This window comes from Pituophis catenifer, unplaced genomic scaffold (assembly GCF_029215685.1).
Source record: "Pituophis catenifer annectens isolate HBS135680 unplaced genomic scaffold, rPitCat1.0.hap2 SCAF_1, whole genome shotgun sequence".
Lineage (NCBI taxonomy): Eukaryota > Metazoa > Chordata > Lepidosauria > Squamata > Colubridae > Pituophis > Pituophis catenifer.
This window is the reverse complement of record NW_027256881.1, coordinates 44,004,632-44,017,934: the sequence shown is the minus strand read 5'-3', so window position 1 is coordinate 44,017,934 and position 13,303 is coordinate 44,004,632. Positions and strand designations below refer to the sequence as shown.

Here is a 13,303-nt window from a genome sequence, read left to right as displayed (position 1 = left end):
AAGTTTCACCAAAATATACCTTTTCCAAAAAGTTTCAGGGAGTGAGAGCTCTGGAATATTTTTCACTCTTTGTATTAGTAAATTTGTTTCTAGACAAAATACACAGAGTTAATTTTAGATCTGAACTTTAGGTCTGGATTAATAGAGAGAGTAGCATCTTTTGTATGATCTTCCACTGCTAGGAGGTCACCTGAGACCTCATGCAGCAGCAACAAAGTTAAGCTTTTCCAGATCTTTGAAGTTTAGTTTGCCTTTTTAAATTCTAATTTTATATTTTTAGTGTAAACTGTTATGACTCTGATAGTTGGCAGAATAAAAATAATAAATTACAATGTATCTGATAATAAAAGATGTGACTGGTAAACATTTAATTGGGTCGTAATAGTATTTCACTTTGTGATAGCTCTTTATGCTATTCATTCTCTTCATAAATTTGACATTCTCCTATCCTTCATAGTTCAGAGTTTTTAATGTAGTACGTGCAGTTTTTATTAGAGTGAAGTGCCAGTACTTGTCACATATGCATATGATATGTCAGAAATGAAATATAAAATAACTCTCTTGCTATGACTGCCACTGAAGAGATGGTGGTTGCTTATAGAAATATACATTTAATGTAAACTATTTAGGCTGTTTCAACAATGTGACCTTCAACTCTCACATGATTTAATCAAAGGGATATTTTTGCACAAAAGAGTCTCTTTAAATTGGCTTTATTCTATTTTCCAAATTCTGGAAAAAATGTTTACAGCTGCCAAAAACCCAGCAATGACTGGTAATTGATTATCTTACTTACCTACAATGTTAGTGCTAGCTTCTCAATTTTTAAAGATTCGGGATAACAGATGGAGGGCAGGGGGAGAGAAAAAAAACAGATGGAGCTTTCTTCTTTTTTCTGAGCCCACTGCATGTTTTCCTGAGCAACTGGGAACATTGTAAAAGCAAATTCATTCATGTAAACCAGTTGAATTTGGCATCCTATTATCCTTGGCATGAAACAAGCTCTGTACATAACTGCTCACAAAGAACATTTCTGTTATTGCATATCCATCCTTTCAGTTGAAGGGTAAATTGTAGCCTTCCACTCCATCTTCATACAAATCTTGTTTGCCCAGGTTCAGATGTGATTGACAGATCGATTTGCTTTTGCTATTAAATCAGTTATGTATAGGGAAATCACTGCACTTGAGAAGGAGGAAGCTCACCCAATGAAATGATTAAAGCAGGGATTTGCATCTGTCTGCCATATGCTTAAATTTCAACACGGGTGACTGGGATTTATGGTAATTGTAATCCATTCATGGGCTTCTAGTTCATTCCCATCAAAGTACGAACTTGGTGGATTAGTTTTATAAACGACCATGTCGATTTGAACATTTTAAAGGGAAGATAAAAGGTGAAAGAGGGAGAAATCACTGTTTTTACTGAAATTTTGATAGCTTATTTATCTCTTTTTTGTTTATATGTGTTTTAGGGACATTCCAGCTATATTACACACCTTGATTGGTCCCCAGAAAACAAATACATAATGTCCAACTCAGGAGATTATGAAATATTATACTGTGAGTACAAAATTGCAATTATTTCCATAGTAGAAAAATGCTAAGAATCATAAGAAGAAAAAAACTTGCAGTATGTGGAATGCTTGTTGACAGGATAATAATTTGACCTTCTATAACCTGATCTTCAACATTATTCAAAGTTATTTTGTTCCTAATGTTAATTCCAAATATACCTCCTTCTCTGCAAAGGCCTCAATTAACACTTTATGAAAGAGGTGCTGGGCTATGAGATGTCAGAGTATAAGTTATAGCTTGAAAGTATTACGTATGTTTGCTTCATCAAATTTCTTCTTTATTGATATAATAATTAAAATAATTATTTTAGCACTGTTAATATTCTTTTATTTTAAGAATTCAAAATGTTCTATGTGTATTAGACCTTCAAAACAAATTATTTTCCTTAGCCCAAAGGTGGCATAGTAGAATCTTTCGGGTTTGTTGCTTGTTTGGGATACCTAACCTAGGAAAAACCATGACTGGCAGGCTACATTCAGCCAAATTGTCACAATTTTGCAGAATTTTCTTTTAGATTACCAAAATAATGCTTATTAATAGACCTGAAAGACAAAAGTATGTTAAAATATTTTGAACATTATGGTATACTTGAAATGAGCTTGGAGCTATCCAGGATATGAACAGTATAATCAAAATAAGACTGAATAATAGTGAGGAAACAATAAGCTCTTATGAAGAGCCCCCCTGGTTCTATAAACATCTCTGCTGTCTTTTGTAAATTGTTACTCTGTAGCAGTAAAGAATGATGGCATATGAAACACAGGCAGGATATGAGTTATTCAATTCTGGCCCAATTTAAAGTGGATTTGCATACAAATTATAGAATATTATTTCATTCAAGTGTTCCTGCTTTTAACTGTAAATTGAAGATTGATAGATTGTTCTAGCCAAAAAAATAATAATAATTCCAAAAGAAGGCAATGGCTATCTTGCCAAGAAGTCATGCATGCATCTACATAACTAGCAGGAGTCAAGTTCAATTTGAACTGACTTGTCTTACTATTAGCAGTAATTTTAATTATTTCCATATATTGATCTATCGTATTTATTTAAAAGCTGTTTATAGCTGCCCATCTTACATCAAAGTCTGGGCGGCTGCTTATCAACAATTAAAACAACATCTGCACATAAAACAACACAATACATATATCTATTAAAACCATAAACATTAAAAGCCTGGCACTAATGTTAAGCTTCCACATGCATGCCTTCATTTAATTCTCCACCACTTCTCCTTATCTCAAGGCATGGGGGGGGGAGCCAAATGTTAAGAGGGTAGAGGTCTGGAAAACCTCAAGATGAATGGTATTCGATAGGAAATACCCAGGCTGCCTCAGAAATGCAAACTTCTTAGATTTATAAAATGGCATTGTTTAAGGGAAGGGATTAGAAATGGACAGATACTATCTGATTTCGTAGGAGAGATAGATGTCCTTAGGGAGTATCAGTCTCACAGATAACCTGGCCCTGTGGCATATAGCAATAGCAATTAGACTTATATACGACCCCATAGTGCTGTACGTTTACAGCACCTTCTGAGCAGTTTACAATGTCAGCATATTGCCCCCAGCAATATAGGTCCTCATTTTACTGACCTTGGAAGGATGGAAGGCTGAGTCAACTTTCAGCCCACCAGGATAAAACTCCAGACTGTAGGCAGATCTGTTCATCCTGATCCATTTAAGCGTAGAGATAGAATAAAAAGCTTCATGCATAAATGCCACTGAAGAATGTCTTTGGACGCTTTTCTGTATAGTAATAATGTGATTATTATAGTATAGTAATTTCTGTACAGAAATAAAATTACATCAATATAAGTCTAAAGCTATTGAATGAATCAATGGATGAAAATTTAAAGAGAAGGAATGTTTAAAATTTTATTCCCCCCTGTCAGTCACTCTGAGTTTAAATTTTATTAGCACCTATTGTTGGCAAACAGTTGTATAGTCCAAAATGTAGGTTAAAGTAGCTACGACCCAAATTTTCAAGATATGTACAGCTTTTTTATGAGAAAAAGAAAAGCTCATTCATGTTGCACTGGAATGTAGCATATGCAGACAGTTATATATGCCAGTCTGCTGAAATCATTTACTTTATATTAACATGATTGTGTCACCCCTAATTCTTGGATTTTCAAGCTATTGATTTATAATGTAAACTACAGGTAGTCCTTGACTTATGACTAACATTGAGCCCAAAATTTCTGTTGTCAAGTGAGACATTTGTTAAGTGAGTTTTGCCCCATTTTACAACTTTTCTTGCAACAGTTTTACAATAATTGCAGCTGTTAAGCTAGTAACACAGTTGTTAAGTGAATACGGCTTCCCCATTGACTTCACTTGTCAGAAGGTCACAAAGGGTGATCACATGACCCTGGGACACTGCAACCATCATAAATATGAGTCAGTTGCCAAGCGTCTGAATTTTGATTATGTGACTATGAAAAATGGTCATAAGTCACTTTTTCCAATGCTGTTGTAACTTTGAACAGACATTAAATGAACTGTTACAAGTCGAGGACTACCCGTATAAGCATTATTTATTATAACAAAATGTTCCCTTTTTAAAAAAAAAAAAGCTGCTATTTAGCCTTTTATTTTTCCTATGGCTAAAAGATAGTTCAGTATTTAGATTTTATTTCCATTGTATCTTTGAATCCTTCTTGAAATGAATACATGAAATACATGAAATGTAGAATAATTTTCTTGACCACCATTGCTTTGGAGCATGAATGCTTGCAATACCTAAATAACAAGGGATAGCATAGTGAAAAACTTTAAATTTGCAACATACTCTGCTAGTAAACCCTTTTAAACAACGGTTATTCAAACTCAAAATATTTGACAGTTGTTTTTATTTAGCTTTTTAATAGATAGATAGATAGATAGATAGATAGATAGATAGATAGATAGATAAAACAAATCTCACTCTAATATTGTTTTACTATGTAATTATATACAGTACAAACTATATAACTATAGTTTGAGCCTGTCCAGACACAGAAGTGGACAGAAGAGCCTCTCTTAAAGATGCCGCCAATTTCAGAGGTCCATGTTTAGGCATAGAGGAGAGGACCTTCTCCTGTTTCCAAGATATGGAACACATTCCTTCCAGAGGCTCCTGTTTCTTTCTCTTTAGGAACATGGCATTTCGTTTCAACCAGCTCTTTTTTAATTGGAATAATAATGATTTGTTGTTGCTTTTAACAGGGTTTTAATTGCTTTATATTTCTGGATGTTTTTCTTCTGAGAGTTACTTTGAGAACCCTAGAGATGGAAAGATAGTATACAAATGGAAATTATAAATAGCTATTCCAATACCAGTTATGTATTTTTATAAAGGGGACATTCCAAATGGCTGTAAACTGATAAGGAACCGCTCTGATTGTAAGGACATAGATTGGACAACATACACTTGTGTGCTGGGGTTTCAGGTATTTGGTGAGTAATATATTCCTATTTAATTGTTATTATTAAATTTAAAATCAGTCTACTCTGGAAAATACAAAGATTATACCATTCATAGAGTGTTTTAAATATTCTGCTGTTGTGGTTTCTTTAAATTGACCTCATAAATGGAATCATTCCAGTATTTTATTTTTCATTAAATATAATTGCTTTGGTGGAAAATTGTTACAATTGCATAGGTATCTACTACAAATCAAAATTATTAGCAAATAATTATGTAACTTGTATCATAATGTCACAACACATGGCCTTTTGTACAAGTTACCTGATGTTGAATACAAGTACATGAGTTGAGATTTTGCTTTGTGATTTCCCTGTATACATTTTGTTACTCGGGATTTCGGAGCATAGGTCTGTGCATATAACATTTCCTTTGTTCCCAATTGGGCAATTTTAAGATGCACGGATTTCAACTCCCAGAATTCCTAGCCAGCATGCTGTGGCTAATAATTCTGCAAGTTGACAACCGGACATCTTAAAGTTATCCAAGTAAGAAAACATTGATAAGAAAAGATTAAACATTTGTCATTAAATCTGTATTTGTTTTAAGGCTTCAATTCATTCATTCCATTGTTATCTTAATATTTCAATTACTTAAAAATGTGCCTCCTAAATAATATGTTTTTTCTTTGTTGTTTTTTAAAGTAATAAAAGAAATTAGAAAATATTTTTAAATGGGGTTCTGCCATGTCAGCTAAAGTATTTGTCTTTTCTCATACACATAGGAGAGATTGTATATCTAGAACAATTATTATACATTGGATTATTTAGTTTTGATTGATGTATTCTAAATGGATGTCTAATTTCTTAAAATGCTCCTAAGCCATAGAGAATTTGTAACCATCTAGAACAGTGTTTCTCAACCTTGGTAGCTTGAAGATGGGTGGACTTCAACTCCCAGAATTCCCCAGCCAGCAGCGCTGGCTGGGGGATTCTGGGAGTTGCAGTCCACCCATCTTCAAGCTTCCAAGGTTGAGAAACACTGATCTAGAATTATTAGCTGACTAAGGCTGATAGGAATCAGAGTCCAACATCTTGAGGGCTGTAAGTCTCTGTATTTTCCCCTTGTTTTAGTAACATTTTAATTCTTTTGTGTTTATATAATGAAGGAGTGTGGCCAGAAGGATCAGATGGAACAGATATAAATGCCCTTGTGAGGTCCCATAATAGGAAAGTGATAGCTGTGGCTGATGACTTTTGTAAAGTCCATCTATTTCAATATCCCTGCTCCAAAGCAAAGGTAAGTTTAGGGGCAATGTTTTAGAACAGGAATGAGAAGAAAAGCAGTTGTATACTATAAATGTATGCCTGTGTATTCAGCTTCACATGCTAGAATCTCTTGCAGAAATAAGTTTCCTTTCCTATGCACCAAATTTCCCAGAATAGTTATTGTTTTGTGCCTTAATATGCCTTAATGGTGTGCCTTAATGGTGAATATAACCTAGAAAAAAATCTATCCCTCTGCCTTACTGTAGAAGTGGGCAACTATGGCCTTTTATGACTTGTGGACTTCAATTCCCAGAATTCCTGAGCTAACATGGCTGGCTCAGAAATTCTGGGAGTTGAAGTCCACAAGTCATAAAAGGGCCATAGTTGCCCAGCCCTGCCTTACTGGAACCTGGAGGTATAATGATTAAATTACTACTCTCTCACTACATTTTCTTTTTAATTTCATATCTACCTGTAATTTTTAAACTGTAGGCAGCACTGGGATTGTAGTGAAAGGACAGAACAGAAATTTTATTATTTAGTTTACTAGGAAAATAGAATAATAATAGCAATAGCACTTAAACTTTTTTTTAATTGAAAAGTTTTAAAATATTTTACAAACAAATCCTCCCTTCCCCCACCCCTTCCCCTCTCCCCCCCCCCCCCCCGACTTCCCAGAACAAAATACAGGGTATTGCATTTAACAAACATAATCTAACATAAGCAAACTAACTATAAACTCTTAACTTCCCCTTACTCTTTAACTCCGCCATAGGTACTAAGATATCAAAGTAGAAAAGAAAAAAAAATCATCTAAATATTTCATTCATAAGCTATTTGCAACTTTTTAGTCCTGTATTTGTTTTGTATATAGTCAATCCATCTTCTCCATTCCAGTACATATCTTTCATTCGAACGGTCCTTCAAATATGCAGAAATTTTAGCCATCTCCGCCAGATTGGCTACTTTTAATGTCCATTCTTCAATAGTAGGTATTTCTTCCTTCTTCCAGTATTGCGCCACCAAAAGTCTGGCTGCCGTTATTAAATTCAAAATCAAATTGGTCTCTGTAACTGTACATCCTTCAATTATACCCAGTAAAAACAACTGTGGAGTAAATTTTATCTTCCTTTTAAAAATATTTTGTATAATCCACCATATCTTAATCCAAAATGCCTTAATTTTCTTACATGTCCACCATACATGAAAATACGCACTTAGACTTATATACCGCTTCATAGTGCTTTACAGCCCTCTCTAAGTGGTTTACAGAGTGAGCATATTGCCCTCAACAGCAATCTGGGTCCTCATTTTACCGGCCTCCGAAGGATGGAAGGCTGAGTCAACCTTGAGCCAGTGAGAATCAAATTGCCGAACTGCTGGCAGCAGTCAGTCAGCAGAAGTAGCCTGCAGTACTGCATTCTAACCACTGCACCATCACAGCTCAGAATAACAGAATAATAAAGGACCTTGGAGGTCTTCTAGTCCAACCCACTGCTCAAGCAGGAAACCCTATCCCATTTGAGAAAAACGATTGTCCAATCTCTCCTTTAAAAACTCCAGTATTCCAACGCCCACAACTTCTGGGGGCAGGTCATTCCACTGATTAATTGTTCCAAGTGTCAGGAAATTTCTCCTTAGTTCTAGGTTGGTTGTCTCCTTGATTAGTTTCCATTCATTGCTTCTTGTCCTTCAAGGTGCTTTGGAGAATAAGTTGACCCCCTCTTCTTTGTGGCAGCCCCTTAGATATTGGAATATTGATACTGTGGTATTATCACTAGTTGTTCTTTTAATTAAACTAGACATAGCCAATATCTGCAACCATTTTACATATGTTTTAGCCTCCAGTTCCCTAATCATTTTAATATCTCTTCTCTGCACTCTTTCTAGAGTCTCAACATCTTTTTTATATTGTGGCAACCAAAACAAAAATATGGTCTTTACCACGGCATTATAAACTGGTACTGACACTTCACATGATCTTGATTCTATCCTTCTATTAATGCACCCTTAGGACTTTGACAACTGCAGCACATTGATGCTCACATTTAAATGATTGTCCCCACAGCTCTGCATATGATCCACAGCTCTCATTCTGATCAGATACAATAATTAATTGTCCCTACGCCCTTCTCATGCAGGGCCTTTGTGATAAGGGGGGCTGATAAAACACACCAGCTGAGTTGGCTATCCAATTTCAGCCTGAAGAGCACAATATATTACTTACTCTAGATAAGTAATCTGACCATGTAAACTAGCAAGCCGCTTACAATAGCATAGTATCCAAATTTAATAAGAGTACCACGAAAGACAGCTGTAAAACAAGTGTTGCACTGAACTAAGCCAGACAGTCTGAAATAAAATTACAATCACATAAGCATTTACCAAGGATGAACTACTGATGTTTTCCAGTCAGAAGGTCGGTTGCCTTCACAATGGGTAATTTCAAGAGAATCAGTGCAAATAGATATTCCCTTTCAGCCAGGGTGGATAAAAATCAATGATTTTTTTAAAAAAATCAAAAAAATCAGTTTTTTTTTTATTTAAATCAGATTTTTTTTATTTAAATCGGATTTTTTTTGATTTTTATCGAATTTATTTTAATAAACTTTTCGGGTAAAAATCTATCATAAGATAGTTTTCTATTTAAGATACATAAATAGTTTATTCAGCATGAAATGGAGCTTAGTTATGTAGCATGAGGCTGTATATTCTGCAACACTGGGACTCTCGGTGAGTCAACAGTGGGTCAAAGGAGTAGCAGAGATGACAGTTGCTCTTTAAAAATTATGATTTAAATCAAGCCTTTTTACTAGTGATTTAAATCATGATTTAAATTGTGATTTAAATCAACTTGATTTAAATCAAATCCACCCTGCTTTCAGCCTACCTGTTTTGTCTTGACGTTGCTGTGAGCTGCTTGTCCCAGCAGTCTCTGGTGTTATGCAAATGTACTGCAATTGCAATCAGTGACTATTGGACAACCAATGAGTTCCAGGATTGCTGGAAGATGCAAACCAATCATTCTGGTTAGCAGCTTAGCCATTCCTGTGACAGGGTTATTTACAAGAAGAATGGAACTAACCCTTTCCTGTGAAACTTGCACACTTATTCTATAAGTAAAATCTATCGTTTGAATATTTATATATGGCAAAGTGACTGGTAGCATTAGACTTCGATAGAATGCATGTTTGAGATTGTAATGATTTATATTTTGGGGGAATTTGTAGTTTGCTGAAATTTACAATGCATTGGAAAGAGTATATATTTTCCTAGTTAAATACATGTAATTGGAAGTTGAGTTAATCCTGTTTGATATATAGCTTGATCTTAACACTCGTGTTTTTTTATTTGTGTTAACAGGCTCCAAGTCATAAATATAGTGCCCATAGTAGTCATGTAACAAATGTCAGTTTCTCTCATAATGATAGTCATTTAATTTCAACTGGAGGCAAAGATATGAGTATCATTCAGTGGAGACTTGTTGAGAAAGCAACTTTGCCACAGAATGATACTGCTGTAGAAATGGCCACAAACAAAGTGCCTGTAACTGCCAGAGACAGCTTTACACAGCCAAGCATCCCTGTGTCCCTTAATCCACCCTTGGATGAACTGGCAGCCAGTGAAAATTTAATGGACGGCTTTTCACCGTCCTTCGAGAGTGACGTGGAGCATACTGTGAAGACCAATGAAGAACAGAATGAGGAGCAAAGTGAGGGAAGCAGTCTGGATCCAGGAGAGCCAAATTGTGAAGAACCGCCTAGTGAAATGAGCGAGGAACAGAGTGAATCCACTGTTATTGAAGATCAGCAGGAAAACTCTCGAGTGTCTTATCAACTTGAAACTCAAGATGATCTTTAGATAGTTTCTCTCAGTGCACATTGTTTTGTAAAAAAGAAAAAAGAAAAGAGGGTTCAAGTAAGGAAGGGAAGCAGCTCTGACATGGAGCACTCAAGTTTCTAAGGAAGGCTTGTTAGTTTGATCTACTTCTGTTTTCAACACATGGGATTATTGTAAGGACTCATTTTGACAATTCCAGTCAAGTGCTAAATAGAAAAGTAGAATGTTACCTTAGGTTAAAATATAATTCTGAAATTGCTATGAGAAAGAGGCATGATACAAATAACTAAGGAAGAGTTTGTTGAGAAAAGTAGGTAGAGAATATTGTGGGAAAGAACTTTTAAGACCATTCAGAAGCATTAGGTAATACCTGCTATATCATGTAACCCTGGTGAAAGCCCTTCAGGAAGCTCTCCTTTCTTTTTTTACATTAAAAAGAGGAGAGGAGAATAAGACAACATCATAATGGCACATACAGTGCTATGCTTACTGCCTTCTTGATTTATACCTATGCAATTTTCTAAAACTAGCAATTCTTACTAGCCAGTACTTTGGTTGCTGGTTGTCCTAAGACAACTTATATTAAAGTATACTTCTATTTGTTCCATGATAGTAGATCTTAAAAGAACCAAATTAAGATAGCAAGTTCTGCTTAGTTTTCTACCCAATGACTGCTATACGATGTAATTTCAAGGAACTACTTGCATTGACATATTAAAATTCAAGAACACCAACTGTGACTATAATACAAACTGACTTAACTTCATTAAGATAAAAGTTCTAATTCTCAAGTTCAAACCTGACCCTCAAATACAATTAACACTTTCAATAAGAGATTAAAATATTAGAGAAATAGCATTAAGTTATAAAATCTAATGCTTGGGATTAATGTAATGATTGACTCAGTTACTTAAAAAATTAGGGATAACCTTAAAATAAGAAATTTTCACATAGATTTTTTTACAGCCATCTTTTTAATAGCTGTAATATAAATGTCCCATTTTCTTGGATAATGTTGGTTATTTTTGAATTTTTTCCTCTATTTCTGTGGTTTTTTTTTTCTCTTGTCCAATTTTGTAAGCCGTGCAGCTCAGAGATAGCTGGACCTGGCCAGTTATGGGATATCATGGCATTTTAGTATGTGGTAAAAATCTTTTTCTAAAAAAAATAAAAAATGCATCAGCTACATTTTTTCTTAAATACCTAGGTTTTCCTGTTTAAACATTTGTTGAAAAACATCCTACTTTATATTTTACTTACATAGGATTTTTTAAAATTGTGCTGATATGTTAGACCTTATTTAGAAGTTGTGTTTAGAAACCTTCGTTAAGTCTTAAGTGTGCAAGCGTTTACGTGAATGTGCCATTCCAAAGTGCATCAGAACTGTCATTCCCTTCTATTAACTTCTCAGGAGTAAATACTACAGATCAGGTATGTAATCTACAGTATTCATCAGTGGAAACATTAACAATTGATGTGGACTCCCAAAGGACATAAAGACTGTCACATACAGATCCATACAGGTGCACATACATCTTTGTTTACATCCATTCCGGAAAACCTCAACATAATTATCTTCAGAAACCACGATGTGAATTCCAAGCAACTGCTCTCTTTTGCTTTATCTAAAAAGCTGTACTGTTAAATGATACATTGGAGTGCTCCAGTGTATGATTGGCCACTTTGCCAAATAGTCCCTGTGGGCAACACAAATACAAATACTGTATCAAGGTAATGGATTCTTTTGGAAAAGAGGCATCTATCTGCAAGGGAGGCGGCCCATTTTCAGGGATTTACAACTTCCCAGTCTGCTTCAGTGAGTTCTATAACCACCCATAATAGATGGAGGAAAAGATGGAGAAAGGGGATTCATTAAACATTCTTCCCCATTTTTTTGTTCCACTCTATTCCACAGGGAGAGATTAACTGAATAACGCAGTTTTTAAAAACATAGTAAGGTAAAATAGTTCTAGTAATTTTAGTTAACATGAAATGGATTGTAGAGCTCTTTAACATCCTCAGTGAGTAACATGAAAACAGCTTTTTGTTTGGATTTATCTGTTACCTTGAGGTTGCCATATAAAGTGAGAATTAATAGTTGTGATTTTCCTCATGTTATAGATTAACAGATTTTTTTAAAATGCCAAAAAAAAAAAAAGGAAAAAAAAGCCTTACAATTTTTGATTGCTGGCAACTACTGTTCAATAAATAATTAAATCTGTGATCATAGAAATGGGTGGGATTATGTTAACTGTAAATGTTTTAGGGTAAAATTGTGAGTGAAATATGATTTGAGTGTGTCATGTGAAGATGTTTGAGCCATTCTGTCTATCATGCATTCCTGTCTCATGGCAGAAAAATCGGAAGATTTAAAATAATAATAAAAATACAAGAATCAACTTAATGTAGCAATCTCTTCTTGTTCGTATCTTTCCCGGCTCATATGTTTGATTTTCAGTAGTCTAAAGCAGGGCTGTTCCAGTTTTCTAATCAATTCAAGGCAGATGTGATCTTCTTGAGGCAGAGCAAACTCAACCTATTCTGTGTCAAAAGTTATGATGAAGCTCCATGTTTAGTACCTGGGCAGGGCAAGGATGATTCAGGGATGTTCAAAATGCCCTTGCGGTTAGACTTCCATTTATCATCCTAAAGTATCTTGAATGGGGATGAACTCATAAGTTAACCTGCTTGCTTGCTTATATTTATATTCCCTTACCTGTTCCGTCAAACTGCTCCATATTCCTCATCTACTCTGTTCTAGTTTGTTCTCTGTCAGGTGAGTAAAACATTTCTAATTCATCAGAGACTCACCTGTTTCCAGGGCCGGATTTAGATGAAAAGAGGCCCTAGGCTATTCCACTTATGAGGCCCTTTCACCTATAGTGAAAGTGTAATTTTAATTTTGCTAACAATTTGAATGTAGGGAATGTAGGCCCAGTGGTGGGATTCAATTTTTTTAACAACAGGTTCTGTGGGCGTGGCTTAGTTGGGGTGTGGCTTGGCAATCATGTGACTGGGTAGGCGTGGCTAGCTGGTCACGTGACTAGGCGTGGGTAGCTTGTCATGTGACCGGGTGGGCGTGGCTATGTGCATAGACTTTTTTCAGAGGGCTGAAAAAGTCATTTCTTACTGGGCCTCGCACTTTTGACCGGTCCTCACACTTATGACCATCCTCACATTTATGCCCGTGCAGCTTTCTTAACAACCATG

At 35.3% G+C, this 13,303-nt stretch overlaps 1 protein-coding gene across 2 annotated transcripts in view; it reads left to right on the top strand.

Moving 5' to 3' along the window:
* The window catches only part of EML4 (EMAP like 4), a 149,476-nt gene extending 136,984 nt beyond the window's left edge, over positions 1-12,492 (top strand). Inside the window, exons 19-22 of one of the 2 annotated variants that reach the window (XM_070932367.1) lie at positions 1,475-1,562; positions 4,919-5,017; positions 6,154-6,284; positions 9,617-12,492. In XM_070932367.1, the coding sequence (XP_070788468.1) occupies positions 1,475-1,562; positions 4,919-5,017; positions 6,154-6,284; positions 9,617-10,114 (816 nt within the window). In that variant the 3' untranslated portion in view covers positions 10,115-12,492. The remainder of the gene's footprint in view (positions 1-1,474; positions 1,563-4,918; positions 5,018-6,153; positions 6,285-9,616) is intronic. The other variant, XM_070932368.1, reaches the window with a different exon arrangement.
* The last annotated feature ends 811 nt before the right edge of the window (positions 12,493-13,303 follow it).